Raw genomic sequence first — 17,799 nt, 5'->3', positions numbered from 1 at the left:
AAATAGTCGTTTAAAGCTTTTTTATATGTCTTCTGAAGTTTCTGTTTTAAACAAGACGGCTTTATTAAACTATAAGGTGTACCTGTCTGTATTTAATTTTATGTTTTATAAAAATTGACAGATTTAAACAGAAGGAATTTTTAAAAGTAGACTAAAACGGAAGAGCTTATTTATTAATAAAATTATTTTAAAATATATAAACCGAATGCGTTTATTATTATTATTTTTTTAAAGTTGCGGATTTACCCAAATGAAAAGTAGTATTTGAGTAAGTATTTGAGCTGTCTTTAGTAAATAAATGTACAGATTTATATACTTTTATATGAAAACCTTTTTCTTTTCATATAAAGCTTTTATATTAAACTATAAATGTTATTTAAATATTTTAACTTATTCACTAAACTTATTTTTAAAAGATATAAACAGGGCTTTTATTTACATGAATTTACTAAATAGTCGCATTTACTAAATCTGAAGTGTTGGGTTGTGTTTAAACAGCGTTTAAAGTTTGTATCTTTTAAACAAGATGACTTCGTTAAACTATTAGGTTTATCTTTGTGTATTTAATCTTATGTTTTATTAAAATGTACAGATTTAAATCGAGGGCTTTTATTATGTAAAACACTGAGGGCGCCCGGAAGATTTCCCAGCGTCCCCCGCGCTCCTCCTCCTCTTCTCTAGCGCTGTGTGTCGGTGTGCGGACAGACCGAGCGGTGAGTCCTGATAAATCTAAAATCATCCGCTCAATAAAACATTGTACTGTTTTTTCACGTGCTTATTTTTGCACATAAACGTCCATTCTTCAAGAGTGCGGTCGTATTTTACACTAAATTGTGTGGATTTCGATTTATTTTTTGATATAAATGTAGTGAAGTAGCGCTGAGTGTCATGGCTACCGGTTTAGAGTATTAATGTGCTGTAACGTTACAGCTCAGTTCTAAAGCGGGTGGATTTCCAATTTAACGAGTTAAATGTTTGTTTTAACCTCGTGAATGGGTTCGTTTTGCGTGTATTTCTATTATAAAATTAAACTAGGCTAGGTAAATAGCCTGGAGCTAGTTTATTAGCTGCTAAAGAGCACATATGACATGCTAGTTAGCTTAGCTTACCAAGCTGGTTAGCTACTGAGTCAGGGCCTGACCCGTGAAAGGTTTAAATATTGAATAAATACGTTTATAAGCAGCTTCCTTTATATTGCTCTTCTATATCTAGTTATGTTTAATAGTGTGCTGGGCCTGTAGCTGATGAATTTTTGTTTAGGTTAATGTTTATAATGTATCTGTAGCCATGTTTTCTGCACCATTCACCAGTTAAACCAGTTATACTATGACTTGTCATAGTTGTGTATTTATGCTTGCATTTATGCACATGTGTATTTATTCCTTTTCTTCTATTTGTCTTTATTCCGCAGCAACCATGCCAATCCTAAGACCCCTTACGAAGTCTAACATCGTAAAGAAAAGGACCAAGAAGTTCATCCGGCATCAGTCAGACCGCTATGTTAAGATCAGGGTAAGATTTATGTTCTTTAGTTTTAGTTCATTGCTTTGTTGCTGTGACTGAAAGTTTAATCACAGTGGGACTAGATCATATATATAGGGCAGTGCCATATTGTATCACGTAGTATGTCCCTATACTATTATACATGGTTCATATGGTCAGATCCTGGAAAAGTCATGGAATTTTAAAAAAAGCAGTTTCCAGGCCTGGATAAGTTTTGGAAAAAATAAAAACATCCAGAACATTTTGGGAAAAATCATGGATATTTGGTCTATATATAATTTTAATGTTGCAGTAGTGTATTCTTGAAATTATATGGGCAAGAACACAATTATTGCTAAAATACAGTGCATTATTGTGACATGTTATTGTCCCCTTGTATAGAGGTAAATCTGTATTAAGAAAAAGTATTATAATAAACAAAATTCTAAGATTCAATTACAAATGTGTGTTTTTTGCCTTCATACTTTTGAGCCTCTGTTGTATCTGTTTTGGTTTGTTAGTGCATCAGAAAAAATCTTGTTCATGCAGAAAAATAGAGATACAACCCCTGGGAACCTCTTCTTTTTTTATGTAATTTGTGTTAAAATGTTGGGGAAAGATGTTGTTCCGTTACCAGAACTTGCTAATAGCATATCTGGACATCAGCCAGCGCCACTAATGTTGCTCATTTTACTCTTTTTGTTTTGCAGAAAAACTGGAGGAAGCCCAGAGGTATCGACAACAGGGTCCGCCGGCGCTTTAAGGGACAGATGCTGATGCCCAACATTGGTTATGGTAGTAACAAAAAGACCAAGCACATGCTGCCCACTGGCTTCAAGAAGTTCCTGGTCAACAACGTCAAGGAGCTCGAAGTGCTTATGATGAGCAACAAGTAAGATTAAGTTTTTTTTTATTAAGTGAGATAAAATAAGAACTGAGAGAAGGCTAATCAAGAAATATAAATGTGCATTCAGGTGGGAAATGAATTAAACTGGTACATTTTATTTTACTATAAAGAAGTTATAATATAAATGAGTAAACAGCTTGTTTATGTGGGAGTTAGTAGTGTTAAGTGTTTGCTATTTGGGAAATGTGCATATGAATTGCATAATAATGGCGGCATAATGTGGCGGTAAAATAAATTGTTGAATAAAATTGTTGTTCAGAGTTAGGAGAAATTTAGGACTCTGGACAGCTAGTAAAATGTGTGCAGTTGGAATTCTGCTCGATTAACTGCTTAAAATGAGTTATCTTCAAGCAGTCAGCTCATTTTTACAAATTATACACCTGAAATAGAGCTGGGCAATATAATAAACATTATAAAATAATATTTTTAGACATATATTTATACAGTTTTAACAAGACGATAAAAGGCATAAGCAGTCGCAGATTCTTAAACTGCTATTTGAAACAGATTTTACTATTTATTAATCTGTAATGACGTGCAATTGGATTAGAGTTTTTTTAAGCCATGGTAATGTCCCTGATGAGTATATTGTAGATACGATTAAAATATCATATTGGCCACCTCCTAAACGAAACGTTCCGAACTACAGCACGCAATATTGCTAATTATTAGCCTTTTATGAGACTTATTTTCACTTTTTTTAATTCAGTCCAAATAAAGCACATTTCTTCTTTTTTGTAATGTAAAAAAAAATGTATAGAAAATAGAGTAGCTGATTTCTTAACGTATTTTTGAATATTGCTAAGTGGTGCACTACATTTATGATCGAGGTTTTGTTATGCTGTGGAAGTCCACATTTAAGAGATGTTCCGAATTGTTTAAATATTAAGTATAATATTTTATGTTTGATTTATTCACGTTTGCCACATAGTTGTAAGTACCAGTTCTTTAGTGATTGGTATAAATTTGAGTTGCAGAAATTAAATATCTTAATTTAATTCATTTATTTATGAATTAAGCAGTTTATATATCTTTACTCTGTTTATTGGCATTTCTCTGCTATTTGTACCAATGAGATTGACCATTCTTGTCGGTACTGAGTGTGGAGAGAGAGTCCAGCAGAGGAGATGCCCATTCCACCGCTAGCTCCTCCTATAGCCAGCAGGTGGAAGATAATCTGCAACAGAAAGTGTGCAGCAGGAATTACATAGTTAACCTTTCGGGTATAAAGGTTCTTATTAATTTTATAAGGATTTATTATTATTTATAAGGTTGGTTCTTTAATACCGTTAAAAGGAAACAATTTCCAACAATTCTTATTTATTTTAGCTTAAGTTAAAGGTGGTGATTTTATCCTCTGACTATTTTCAGATGTCCTGTATTAAAATTGATTGAACTGCAATAAACTAAACAATTTTAATTTATTTTTTCCAGGAGCTACTGCGCAGAAATTGCCCACAACGTTTCCTCCAAGAACAGGAAGCTGATTGTGGAGCGGGCGGCTCAGTTGGCCATTAAGGTCACGAATCCCAACGCAAGACTCCGCAGTGAGGAGAACGAATGATCTGGCCATCTTTGTCTGTTCAATAAAATTGATGTTAAATCACTTTTTTTAGTTCTTTGCCCTTATTTTATTCTTTACTCCACAAATGCTTCAAATTTGTCTTAATATTGCTGTAGCTGTTTAGCTTATAGAGAGAATTAAGGCTAATGTTACAAGGTCTTACTATAAGCCACATTGCTTAAATCAGATTTATCTATCTCGTCGGTTCACATTCACTGTAAATGTAAGTGATCTGTATCTGTGTGTAATGTGAACACAGAATCTGTTCCTGAAGCGTCTCACATGCTGCACATTGATACCTGTATAAACGTCTCCTTCTTCACCAACAACAAAACCCTCATATTAGAGAGAGGAGAGACTCGTAGCTTTATAAAGGGAAATGGATGAGTTAGCAGCTCATATGTGGAGCATCTTTTGCTGGAGTGGAGAAACAGGAAACAGCTGCTCTGAAGTTCATGCTCAGGTCCAGGAGGTGAAAAAAGCACAGGCGGTTTGCTTTTGCTGTTTTTGCAGCTATAGCCCCACAGCTCGTGTGCATGCAGTAAAGCAAAAAGACGAATGAATTCAGATTGCACCATTCACGTTCGTCGCATGTCCATGGATTGGATGCGTATCCAATTTAGGACCACATATGAAAGTGACTCTCATCTGATTTGAAAAAATCACATTGGGCACATTCACACAGCTGTGAAAAATCAAGATACAAAACTAACATTAGAAGGCACTAAAATTTAATTACTTATTACAAATGTAACATTTTCATTTGCTTTAAATTATCATTCCACAAATACTTGGCATCCAGAATGATTTGCCAAAAAAAAAAAAAAAATTAATGTGATGAATATTTTGGGTTGCCAAATATTTGCTCCATCCTTTGTTCTGACCCATGGCACTCGAGTTAACTTGCTCAGACCATTTTTTTTTTATCACAACTGAAATCTGTTTATTGACAGAATTCTGCACAATTCAGCAGTTCTCAAACACAAGCTCACTCACAACTCAACTTTCTCAAGTTTAAGTCCTAGCTGGTGTCCATAGACTCCACGGCCCCTGAGATGGGGTCCCCCTGAACGCTTTCGAAGATGGTGGCCATCTCTGCGTTGGTTCTGATCTGGTTGGCGAAGTCTGCCATGACTGGACTCTTCTCCACATCGCTGATGGACAGAAGTGCTGCCACAGCACGCATCGCTGAACGCCTCAGCTCCTCCTGCTTCTCAAACTCCTGCTTCACTGATCCGGCTTTCACCTGAACGTTCAGAATATACGAGAAAAAAAAAATTAAACTCATATTATATAGATATTGTATAGATGTATTGCACACAGTAATAAAATAAGCGTTTATTTATTTTATTGTTTATGATTATGAAGCTTATAGCCAATAAAAAACAAAAAAATTGTGTCTCAGGGAATTAGAACTAGCAGTTTGGCAGCTTTTATGGAGATGCAGATTTTATTTTCCAGCAGGACTTGGCACACTGCCAAAAGTACCAATTGGTCTAAATATATAATATTCTAATTTTAATCAATAATCAACAATAAAATAAATAAACTCTTAAAATACACTTCACTCTGTGTGTAATACATCTATATAAAATATAAGTTTCACAGTTTGAACTGAATTACTTACACTTCATAGTTAAATCTGGTTTCTGGTTTAAATTTGTCTTTGGTGTGTTTAAACTTGCTCAGGTGTGAACGGGGTTTGAATTTGGTATTTAGACCCTGAGGAAGTGGAACATTTTGTAGATGTACAGGTGATGCTTTACCTTCGTAGTGCATGTAGCTCTAAGAGGCTCCACAAGTCTGTCCAGCCTCTGTACCACAGCAGACGGACACAAAGAGGCGAGTCTGGCCAGCATGATGAAGGTTAACATCTGAAAGATGTGCGAAGTCATATGTAAGTCATATGGGTTCAGAGTAAAGGGAGCTGAATACTTTTGCACATCACACTTTTCAGATTTTTATTTTATAACATTTTTTAAAACAGTGTATCATTTTCTTCCACTTTATAATTATGTGCTACTTTGCGTTTGACTATCACTTACAATCTATATAAAATACATTTAAGTTTGGGGTTGTAAGGTGACAAAATGGGAAAAAGTTCAGTGGGGAGTGAATACTTTTGCAAGCCACTGTATAGTCATGCAGGTATGGTAAAATGTGGTGAATTTGCACTTTTGCACGCTTACCCGAATGTCATAGTGGTCTTTAAGACCTTCCTCCACATGGTTGAGAAACTCAAAGATGTCCAGACAGTCCAGGCAGCTGTCCAGCAGAGTGTACATGCACTCGAAAGCTGCTTTACGCACATCTAACCCATCATCCACCGTGTGCTTAAACGGACCCATCTCCACCTGAGGAACGGGAGAAAATATTCATCTGAATAAGTGATAAATTGTGGTTTAACTTTATGTGACACACGGTGTTCAACCTCAATCACAAGAAAACACCTCATATCTTATACAGGGATGTGCGATCCTAAGTCATCCCTTCAAAAACTTCATGATCAATTCTATCCTCTGACTGTTGGTATATGATTGGAATATCATTGAATATCTGTCTCTTAAATTCTAGGTTCCGGGTTTTTATCAGTGGCGTGTGGTGTGAAGCTACCTCACGAATGAGCTCTTTCCTGATCTGCGTCTCGTTGTAGAGCTTGGGCAGAACTGAGGTCAGCAGACCACGAATCAGGCCTGGTTTATTATGAGCGGCTGAATTGAACATGACCAAGGCAACCCGGCGCACATTGAGGTCAGGGTCCTGGATGGTTTTCAGGAAATCACCTAGAAGAGAATGTATAGAAGTGGTTATCGAACAATATATTGGCATAACCTCAAATATTTTACTTATCGAGAAAGGCCCATAAATGTAAATTAGTCTGTATGTCAAACACTGGCCTGTCACGATAATTACATTATAGACTTATATATGTGCAATAAACAGATTTGCACACAGTTATTAGATCTCATTTGTTTTTTTTTAGCGAAAAGAGCCAAAATGTTGACTATAAAAACAGCAAAGGATATTAGTAGATATTAGATATTAGTTTTAATTGCAATTTAAAGGTCTGAATATTCTTAAGAATTTAAAATATTACTCTTTAAAACTATGCAATTGGATTATTATGCTATCAAATCAGTGGTCTGATCCTAGTGGTCTTAAAATAATTACAATAATATCGTTTATCGCAATTATTTCTTTGACGACATATCGTCCACACAAAAATACAGTAGTTATCGTGACAGGCCTAGAAGTGGTTCATTCAATTAAATCATATTTTACATACAAATGTAAGAAACGACTTTACATAATCCAACAAAATAACTTATACATTTACCAATGCTGTCCTTAAGAAGTGAGTCTATGGGAACAGGATGGTCGACGATGGTGAATTTCACGGCTGTGACGACAGTACTGCGGGCCAGAGAAGAGCCTAAAACAATAGAGTCACATATTTTAGATCAGTCAGGTTCATTTCTGTAAAGATGTGTCACCAATGACCCTGGTGATGCACCTCCTCGCTACAGGAGGTCGCACTCGCCCCAATATTAGCAGTAGCACACCTTGCCCTCACCTGTGCGTATGTGTGACTGTGAATCTTGTTCGATTTTTTGACATTAGAAGTGTTTATTCATATCTTATATTTTCGTTCTAAAATCTTTTTTCTGCCTAGACCACCTACCAACCCAGAGAGAGCCAACTGTGCTCTCTCAGGGCTCTGGCAGCTGATGACATAGGGCCAAGCACTATTAAGAGTTTATAAGGTTTTAACTGATTTTATCTTATTCAAAGACGTTGAAAACTGGTCCTGTATTACAAATGCAAATATTTCTTGCTTTTGACTTCCCTTTGTAGACTAGCATACTGGCATTTAGGCTCGATCGTAAGACGTTGTAAGGTTGGGTTCTAGAGTCAAGCATTTATGTGAAGGTTTAGGCTAGTAGATATTGAATTATAATTTTTTTGGTCATCCAATTTTGGACCAATCCATTTTGGCTAGTATTGGACTGATACCCATACTAAGTACCAGATTACCCTAGTTAAAGGTTAATTAAACCCCCAGAACAAGGCTAAAAACGATCGAAAATTTGATTGCAATGTCTAAACGCTTTGTCTGAGACGCTCTTGTGATGCTCCTTACCTGAGGACAACTGCTTCTTAAGTCTGGGCAGAAGCAGAGCTGGGTTCACCAGCGTCAGCTTGCCAAGACATTCTGCCACAACATTGCGGGTCCCCTCCTCCCCACACTCGCAGTTCTTAAAAAGCAACGTCCAGATGTTTTCCACGTGAGGCTTGAGACTCTCTTCTGACAAAGCACTGATCACTTCCTTCAGGGAATGGAGAAGCAGGTACTGTCTCTTGGGCTGAGCGCCAATCTCCTTCAGCAGGAACGGCAGGTATTCCTCTAGGTTTCCTACGCAGATGTTTCCAAGAGCACAGGAAGCTGCGGACTTCACTTCCTCGTTTGGGGAGCTGAAGGCCTCCATGATGACGGTCTTCAGCTCTTTGTGTCCTCCCAGGTTTGTGGAACGTCCCACTTCCCCGAGGCAAAGGAAGGACAGGATTCGGACCGACTCCGACGTCTTCTGGTTCTTCACCTCTTGGATGAAGTTGGCGACAGTTCCAGAAGCTTCCTTGGGACATGAAGAGGACAGAGCCGCCACACACTTCGCCACAGAATAGTAAGATTGTCTGTGTACGGACAAGGAGTCGGGCGATTTAGACTTATAGAAAGGACCGGTCAACGCTTTCATGAGGTCGCTGTAGCCTGTATTGCTGGCCTTGGTCAAGACAAGAGCATGGAAGAACTCAACGATAGAACTGAGGGCACCGCCTTGCAGTAATGGAGAGTGCACCAAGTGGAGAACTTCAGGCAAGATGGCGGCTCCAATTTTGCCTAAAGAGGACGGGCAAACTTTGGCCATGCAGGTCAAAAGCCCAATAGCCATTTGAGATACGTGCATATCGTTCTCCTGGATCAAGGCAGGTAACTCGCTCAACACCGACTCGATCATAGCAGGTTTGAGACAATCGCTGTAGTTGGTGACGATGATGTTCAAGGCCGTTAGAGTGTTCAGCTTAAGGGCGCGCTGGTTCTTGCGTAAGAACGATCCAAGAATCGGGATTCCTTCGGTCAAGATCGATCTTAGGTCAATCTTAAGCGAAGATCCTGCAATAAGCGACAAAGTCTTCACTGCCGTAAGTCTTGTAATTTCGTTCTTGAGTCTTTCCAGAAAGATCTGCAAAGTGGGCTGAAGATCGCCACCTAGCTGGTCGCCTAAGTGACTGACAATGTAGCCCATGCAGGAAATGGCCCTCTCCTTCACTTCCTGATCGATATCCGAAGCTTTTAGCCTCTTCAAGGTGCTGCCGAAGACTTCCTTGACGTAGGGCTTTGCGTCAAACGAGGACGAGGACCGTTTCTCCAGAGGACGCATTATCCTGCATATCTGCTGAGTTACTTGCAGAGCCTCGGACGTGATTTTATAGAAAGGGTCTTCAACACAGGTAATAACCGGCGGCAGGATGATTTTGATGTGCGGCTGAAAGACCTCCGGGGTGTGGCCGGACAGGAGAACGTGGAGGAAGGCGAGAGCGTCAATCTTCATGTTGGAGGAGGTGGACTTGTCTGTGAGGGAGTACACAATGCCTGTAGAAAAAAATGGAAAACGTATTACGTAAAATATTTGTATTATTTATCCATTGTTTCCCAATTTATCTAACCTGGCTAACCCACCCATTCACTAGGGCTCTCCCTCATCTCTCACAATGACGAGGTCAGCATCAGAGAGAGCATGGCCAATTGTGCTCTCTCAGGCTCTGGCTGCTGATGGTAAAGCACCTTTGAACCCCAGCCTATTTTGGTGTGTTTTTTTAATCAGTTCCCCTTTCTCTTATTATAACACAGTTATGTTTAGGAGAAAGCCACATGCTATTATTTTTCTTTATACCAGAAGACACTGAGCTGCTTAAAATGTTATTATTTGAGATGTAAATGCTTCCAGAATTTGTAAATCTTCGTGGAATTGATCATGTTTTGATCAAAATTCTCCCCAGCGCCTGTTTTTTTAAATTATTTTTTATTGTAAAGACTTCAAATCTATTCATACAAGAGTTTTCTCTTCAGTAATAGTTAGATTAGAGTGTTTATTAGTTGAAAGTACAAAGATTTCAGTGATAGTTTATTACATAGCTTATTAGGCGGAGTTTGAGTAATTTGGGCCAATATGGCCGATATTCCTACCTAATAAAAGTGCACAATTTAGTACACTGGAAATTTACTATCAGCTGCTTATAAAAACAGTAACTACTATAATTATAATATATAGAGTTCTTCAACAAATTGATCAGATAAATACTGTTTTATTATAACACACACAAAATCAAAAACTATATACAAATATACAAACTTGAAATGTAAATATAATTTAGGAAAAAAGTACAAAACAGTTATATTACAAATGTATTATATATATTTTTATATAAAAAAAGAGCACTCCTAAAAGCTGAGTGCTAGATAAGATATTCTTTAGATATTTTTAGGTGTATTTCACAATAGAGTTCTCAAAAATGCTTCAGTTCAGTTTGAGGTCATGCAAATATATATGTATATATTTTTTAGAAACAATAAAGTTCCCTGTTTTTTTACAATTTATGAATCATGTTGGTGCATTGATGCATTCTTAAGTAATTAAGCTGTATAAACAATGCGCAATTTTTGACACAATTTGGCAATTTGCATCAATGGGGTTGGTTCTAAAAGTTAAAAGACCATTAAGGTTTATATTTTCTGTAATTACTCCTAACACAATCAGGATGTGTTTTAAGACTTATGCTCTGTTGTTTAATGACATTTCCCTAGTCCCACCGACATTTCCACACCCCAGGTTGCCAGGTATAGAACACTACATCACTCAAACAATGTGTGTAGCCATTTCACACACTCATTCTCATTTTTTACTAATATGTAGCTGCACAAATTAATAAATAAACGGCTACGAGATTATACTGACAATAACAAAATAGTAGAATAAGATAACAGAGAGAAATGAGCAGGTAAATCTCACCTGGAATGAGATTAGGAATGTGTTCTCCTAGAGCTCCAGGGAGAACATTGGCCATCTCTGTGAGGATACTGAAACAGCCCTGCCTGGACTTCATACTTTTCTCTTTCAGCTGTTTGTGTAAGGCCTTTATTACTGTGGGAACCTGGAAATACGAGAAACAAAACATTATTTTATTATAGTATATTATAAACACATGCCAAAAGTTATGGGACAGAACAAATTATTTTATCTAATGATTTATTTTGCTCTAACTGTCTACTGTGGGTGGTAATGCCTTCTGTGAAGTGTTTTCTGTGCAAGTTAGGGCATTTATACAAGTAATATTATAATATGCACCAGGAGTAAAGCAGCATAAAGTTATCCAAAAGCAGTGTGTAAGACTGGTGGAGGAGAACATGATGCCAAGATGCTTGAAAAGAAACTGTGATTAAAAACTATTGTTATTCCACCAAATATTGATTTTTTTTTTACTATTAGAACTTTATGATTATGAACGTTGCTTTCTCATTTTCTGCAAATAAATGCTTTAAATGACAATTTTTTTTTAAATTTGGAATTTGGGAGAAATGTCTGTAGTTTATAGAATAAAACAACAATGTTCATTTTACTCAAACAGACTGATTCAGAAACTGATTCCTGTTGCACACACACATAAACAAATTTTTAATTGTATTAATCACAACAATATTCTGTGAATAATTATAATTAAAATCATCATTTATATTTCCTTAGGCAGACTAGATCCCTTTTTTAATTGTATTTTAATATTTTAGAGTAGTTTTAGTGTGTTTTATTTGTGATGCTGAGATGCTGAGCTAAGCTGAGAGATTTAAAAGAGGAAATAAACAATAACTAGTGTAGCTCCATATTCCACACTCTACAAACTGGAAACGTGGTTCACCCAGTAAGTCTCTTAAGTAAACATGTTTGTGATATTTATTATAATTACTAATGTTACATGTATTATTACAGGCTAATAATACATCCTATTTCTACCTGTTTCTTTAAGAGAGTAACAGCTGGGTCCTCCTTAGCTCCAGGATCCAGTGCAGAGCCATGAGGGGGTTTAGTCTGCCTCACTAAAGCCACAAAGGCCAGGAAAATGTCAGATTTTACATTCTCCTCTCGTTCCTTGAAGCGTGACACTAAGGTCGGGCACACCGAGCCGTAAAGCTCCACCAGCAGATCCCTCCGGCTGCTGATCACCGCCTCCAGACACTTTACTGACGAGCGCCTCACCTTCCAGCTCATATCATCATCATCACTGTATTCATCATCAGATTCTGGAAAACAAAACTATCGTAAACACAGTAAAATAGCTCATTTATATAATATATACAGCTCTGGAAAAGAATTAAGAGAGCACTTCAGATTCTGAATCAGTTTCTCTGATTTCTATAAACTACAGACAACATTTCTCCCAAATTCCAAATACAAATAGTCATTTAGTGCATTTATTTGCAGAAAATGCAGAGCTTTCAGACCTCAAATAATGCAAAGAAAACAAGTTCATATTCATAAAGTTTTAAGAGTTCAGAAATAATCAATATTTGGTGGAATAACCCTGGTTTTTAATCACAGTTTTTTTCATGCATCTTGGCATCATGTTCTCCTCCACCAGTCTTACACACTGCTTTTGGATAACTTTATGCTGCTTTACTCCTGGTGTAAAAATTCAAGCAGTTCAGTTTGGTGGTTTGATGGTTTGTGATCATCCATCTTCCTCTTGATTATATTCCAGAGGTTTTCAATTTGGTAAAATCAAAGAAACTCATCATTTTTAAGTGCTCTCTTATTTTTTATGTTATTTTATCAGAGCTGTATAAAGGTGATTGTGAATGATTAAAAATGCTACCCGGCTCTTCATCGTCTGCACTCCCGATGTCCATGGACTCCTCCTGGTCGTCTTCAGCATCGTAGTTGTAGTTGGGGTCGTGGGTGATGTACTTCAAGCACAGCTTAATCACCGTCGGGATGTGAGGAGACATTTCTTTCGGACATCTTAACAAGAATTATATAAAGATTGATTCATATTTATTCATATTATATTTTATATGTTGCACTGTAAAATAAACAGATTATATGTTTTAATGGTATTCAGATCAAATGATTTACCTGCGGACAAAAGCTTCAAAGGCTTGAAAGCAGTTCTCCCTCAGTTCATCATCCTCCACACTGCAGAACTTCACCACCATTGGGATGATCTTCTCCAGGTGCTCACCTTAGGAGGATATACACTACTGCTGCTCAAAAGTTTCATTTAATTACGTGGCTTATTTACTATTTTTCAGTACAATCATGATAAGAAAACAGATAGCTGAACTTAGAAGGAATTAACTGGCCAGTGGGGTCAGTGCTCAGGGGCCTTTGAGGTCAGGGGGCCCCGGGATGTTTTTTTTTTTGCAATGCCTATAAAAATTTATGATACAATACATTTTTATTTCCATTTCAAGGATCCTCTGACTATTAGGGACTAAAGCTACCATATTTCATAACAGACGTTTCTAATTTTTCCCATTTTTTCCCCAATTTACACGGCCAATTACCCAACCCACTCATTAGGACTCCCCCTATCACTAGTGATGCCTCAACACACCAGGAGGATGAAGACTAACACATGCTTCCTCTGATACATGTGAAGTCAGACTCCACTTCGTTTCGAGCTGCTGCTGATGCTGTAGCATTGCCGAGTAGCATCACAGCGCTAATGCTCGGAGGAAAGCGCAGTGACTCGGTTCTTATACATCAGCTCACAGACGCCCTGTGCTGCAGACATCACCCTAGGTGTGATGTGGGGAGAGAGCGCCATCTACCCACCCGGAGGGAGCAGGGCCAATTGTGCTCCCTCTGAGTCCCGGAAGCTTGATGGTAAAGCTGCATGAGCGGGATTCAAACCTGCGACCTCCCGCTCATAGTGGCAGCACTTTAGACCGCTGGACCACTCAGCACTGGACACTCCTATAAACAATCTTCTTCTACTGTTCCCAGAGGAAAGCTGTATAAACTCATATAAACACTGAAACTGAGGCTCAGTCTCACCGACTCGGTGGCCTCCATGCCTGATGACGGTGGTCAGGCACTGGATGTAGGTGCGAGTGTTGGCTGTAGCGCCCCCTCTGGTCATCTCCCCCATTAGGTGTTCGGTGAGCTGGGTGAAGAGGGCGGGGCTGCAGCTGGGCACCAGGTGACCCAGGGCGATGATGGCACGCTTCCTGACCGCCATGCGTGGACTGGTGAGCTGGGGGAGCAGACTGGTCAGAATGGACTGGTGAAAGCTGACCAGCGTACTGCCGAGCCTAAAAACACCATAAAACATCAACACTGCTAATAAGATCTCCTGCAGGCAGTGGTGGATTAAGGTGATCGGGGTCCTGGGCTATACTTTGAATGGGCCTTCCATCCCAAACACTTTTATACACACAATTAATTAATGATATATATATATATATATATATATATATATATATATATATATATATTAGTGGTGTCAATCACTTAACAATTAATCACAACAATATTATGTTATTAATCATAATTAAAATATTTTTTTCATGATTTATTCCTTCTTTCTAGATCCTTTTTTAACAGTTTTTTAAATATCTCAGGGTAGTTTTAATTATTTTTAAACTAGAATCAAGTTAATCATTTAATGTGATGTTAAGATACTGAGTTGAACTGAGATCTTCAATAGAGGAAATAAACACTAGTGTAGCTCCATATTCCACACTCTACAAACTAGAAAATGTGTGGTTGGGTGAAAATTAAGCGCTCTTATTGGCCGAAAACACTTTATTTACAGAATCAACTTCAGCGACTGAAACTGGCAAAATGCGAAATAATGCGATATGTGTAGTTTAGAACATGAAGTGGACTAGGCACATGTGCACATGTTGGCACATGTTCTATAAGTAGGTTTTAACAATGACAATATCATATATCAGATATCAGACATCAGACCTGACCTTCCCAGCATATCTGAGAGGATATCCAGGGCTTCCAGCTGCACAGGTACATCATCCTGCTTCCCCATGGCACCAATCAGCTGAGATGTGATCTTTTTACAGACGTTAGCAGTCAGACACAAACCTGAAAAAACAGTGGAGGAAAATAAAAATTAAACACAGTCCGGTCAGAATATTATAATCACTTTCTTGTTTCTGCACTTACTATACATAGTATCAGCTTTATTAAGTGTAGAGGACACTTTTTAATAGTCAAATTACAGACTGTAGTTCTGTATCTGTTTCTCTGTATATTTTATTATTATAAAGCTCAGGACCCACAGGATAGAACACCACAGGTTGGTAGGAGCAGTGCTGCTGGAGTTTTTAAACACCTCAGAGCCACTGCTGCACTGAGAATGGTCCACCAACCAGCATCCTGTGGTTTGTGTCCTGTGGGTAGAGTCCTGCACCCAATTATGAAGGACTAGAAGATAGGCAACTTCTGTTTCACTTATTTTATCTACAAGGTGTTTCAACTGTAGGTAGGAGTGTTTAATAGAGTGGAGGACATTAGAGTAGAGATTAAACACAGTGTTTAAAAACTCCAGCAGCACTGCTGCATCTGATCCACTCACTGAACCAACCAGAGCAACACACACTAACACCTCATACACCACCACCATGCCCAAATAATAACAGCTGCTCTGTGGTGTTTTTTTTTTATCCTGTGGGTTCTGAGTATTAAAGAACAGGGTGAAATGAGGAAAATAATAATAATAATAATAATATACAGTGTACAGAGAAACATGTACTACAGGACTACAGTCTGTAATTATTATTATAGAACTACAGAGTGAACTATATGATCAGTGACACTGATAAGATGGATAATAACTCAAATATATTGCATATGCATCAACTACATTACTTATAAAGTTAATAAAGGACTGAAAGCTTAATCTCTTTATCAAATCGGCATCATGCATTAATCAGATTAGCAGTGACTGTTACCTGCAGACGCTGGGGGCAGTTCAGCGATAACTGTCTTCAGCCCCATGCTGGAGATATCTCTGAGCTGCTCCTTATCCGACACCATGTTGGAGCACAGCGCGTCCACCATCGTCTCCACCTGATATTCCTTCACTTTACTCACCAGAGGACCTAAACTGCACACATCATTAATACATCACATCATTAACATGTAGATAAGTTCCCTTTCAAAATCTGTCTGCATGTCCGAAAGCGTCAATCAGGATCTGATCGTGTTCTGCCACACAAGGACATTAAGAAGCTCCATTACAGCACTCCAACTCTTTCTAAAGGTATTGGATGGCGCACCATCATGCCAGAGATCACAGGTTTACTGCTCCACAGCTTAATTCTGGCATCTTTATTGTTTAAGATCCACATACAGCTAAAATTCAACATGATCTGATTAAATCAATCAATCAATCAATCAATCAATTTCCCACCATTTGACGGCCAGGTTCTGAACCTCCCCGTTTTTGTCCTCCAGAAGCTTCAGGAGCATGGTCACCACCTTCCTCTCACTGTCCTCATCCAGCTTTATAGAATCCTTCTGCAGCTCCATCATCAGATCATTGGTGGCCATGAACCTGAAGCCAAACATTAAACAAAAAACATGTAAAAATACTAAAAGTGTGTTTAATGAAAGGTGTTGGAATTTGTAATGCATTATTATGTAACAGATAGATTATTTATTATGTGCAGTTTTTATATTTATTTATTTTTATTGTAGTATCTTTTATACATGTAGTTGTCATGTTCCTATTCAGTATCTTTAAAAAATGTTCTTAAATTCAGTTTACATGCATATATGTATGTTTAAATGTTTTTTTAAGGCTAGTTAAAAAAAAATGCATTATTGAACCCCTGGTTTAAGGGACAGATCATGCATTCAAATTATTTAGTAAAAAAAATGAATATACTTGTTTTTCATTAGAAACTGGTGATATGTACAATTTGTAGTTTTGTAGTATCATTTAAAATAATAAAATATATATGGATTATGTTAAAGGTCAATAATTTTATTGTTATAAGTTTAAACAGAGAATAAAACAATATTATTTTTTAGTTGTTGGATGATGAACAGCTGTGTAATATTCAGACACAGAGACAGAGTAATCTCAGGGTTTAGTAAAGGGTTAAACTGACAGGTCTGCTGTTAACAGGACAAAAGAAAAACATTAAAATATTAAAATAAAAGTTTATTAACAGTAAAAAGTATTTTTTTTAATATTAGTCACTTAATTCCACGCCCGCATGCGCACACAGCCTCTCTTACCGAAAGTCTTTGTCAGTTGAGGTCATTTTTTCCAACAAGTTGGAAATATAATAGGTGATATTCGACATTTTGACTTTTTTAAACTCTAAATTAACACTAATAAAGCGAGATTATGGTCTGAACGGGGTAAAAAGAGAGAGAAGTGTTCAGGTCAGGATCATAACGCGTGATTCAGAGCGGCTCTGTGGCGCAGAGTAAACTCAGAAACACGACACTCAACAGCACACAGATATTAATAGAGCGATATTACTCAGGGCGCTCCAAACGGAACACATGCAGCCTAACTAGGGCACTTAAGAAGCAGGAACTCTCTGCGTAGTGTTACAGTATAGGGTGAGAGTATGGAGGGAATGGGACAGGGCCTGCAGCGTTAGATAGACTGCCACCTTGTGGCCACTATACAGATTACAAGATTAAACATAAAATACAATACAATACAACTCCTGATCTCCGGACTGAGATTTATAAATGATTTTTATTAATTTATTATACTTACGGAAGCTCATTCCCACCACCTAAAATTAAAAAAG

General features: G+C 37.6%; 2 protein-coding genes across 2 annotated transcripts; one reads left to right on the top strand and one right to left on the bottom strand.

Annotated features, from left to right (window-relative positions):
• Positions 1-598: 598 nt before the first annotated feature.
• Positions 599-3,996, top strand: rpl32 (ribosomal protein L32). The gene is made up of 4 exons (XM_007251493.3): positions 599-713; positions 1,412-1,512; positions 2,193-2,374; positions 3,824-3,996. The coding sequence occupies exons 2-4, from the start codon at positions 1,417-1,419 to the stop codon at positions 3,951-3,953; spliced, it is 408 nt and encodes a 135-aa protein (XP_007251555.1). The 5' UTR covers positions 599-713; positions 1,412-1,416; the 3' UTR covers positions 3,954-3,996.
• Positions 3,997-4,667: 671 nt separating this feature from the next.
• Positions 4,668-17,484, bottom strand: cand2 (cullin-associated and neddylation-dissociated 2 (putative)). Its single transcript, XM_022682194.2, has 15 exons — positions 17,270-17,484; positions 16,437-16,580; positions 15,976-16,130; positions 14,983-15,106; positions 14,060-14,316; positions 13,136-13,241; positions 12,876-13,021; positions 12,017-12,303; positions 11,021-11,162; positions 8,095-9,603; positions 7,291-7,386; positions 6,567-6,736; positions 6,143-6,307; positions 5,720-5,827; positions 4,668-5,199 (listed from the first exon to the last, which is right to left on the bottom strand). Exons 1-15 carry the CDS (start codon positions 17,335-17,337, stop codon positions 4,975-4,977), a joined length of 3,702 nt encoding a protein of 1,233 aa, XP_022537915.2. The 5' UTR covers positions 17,338-17,484; the 3' UTR covers positions 4,668-4,974.
• Positions 17,485-17,799: the final 315 nt, after the last annotated feature.

This window comes from Astyanax mexicanus, chromosome 24, assembly GCF_023375975.1.
Source record: "Astyanax mexicanus isolate ESR-SI-001 chromosome 24, AstMex3_surface, whole genome shotgun sequence".
NCBI classification, from domain to species: domain Eukaryota; kingdom Metazoa; phylum Chordata; class Actinopteri; order Characiformes; family Acestrorhamphidae; genus Astyanax; species Astyanax mexicanus.
Note: the sequence above shows the minus strand (reverse complement) of the source record. Positions and strands in the feature narration are given on the sequence as shown.

Coding starts and splice junctions, on each gene's coding strand:
- rpl32 (XM_007251493.3), top strand. CDS start 1,417: ATGCCAATCCTAAGACCCCTTACGAAGTCTAACATCGTAAAGAAAAGG. Junction 1,513..2,192: donor ACCGCTATGTTAAGATCAGG/GTAAGATTTATG, acceptor TTTGTTTTGCAG/AAAAACTGGAGGAAGCCCAG. Junction 2,375..3,823: donor GTGCTTATGATGAGCAACAA/GTAAGATTAAGT, acceptor TATTTTTTCCAG/GAGCTACTGCGCAGAAATTG.
- cand2 (XM_022682194.2), bottom strand. CDS start 17,337: ATGTCGAATATCACCTATTATATTTCCAACTTGTTGGAAAAAATGACC. Junction 16,131..16,436: donor CAGAACCTGGCCGTCAAATG/GTGGGAAATTGA, acceptor TGATGTGTGCAG/TTTAGGTCCTCTGGTGAGTA. Junction 11,163..12,016: donor TTACTCTCTTAAAGAAACAG/GTAGAAATAGGA, acceptor TCGTATTTCCAG/GTTCCCACAGTAATAAAGGC.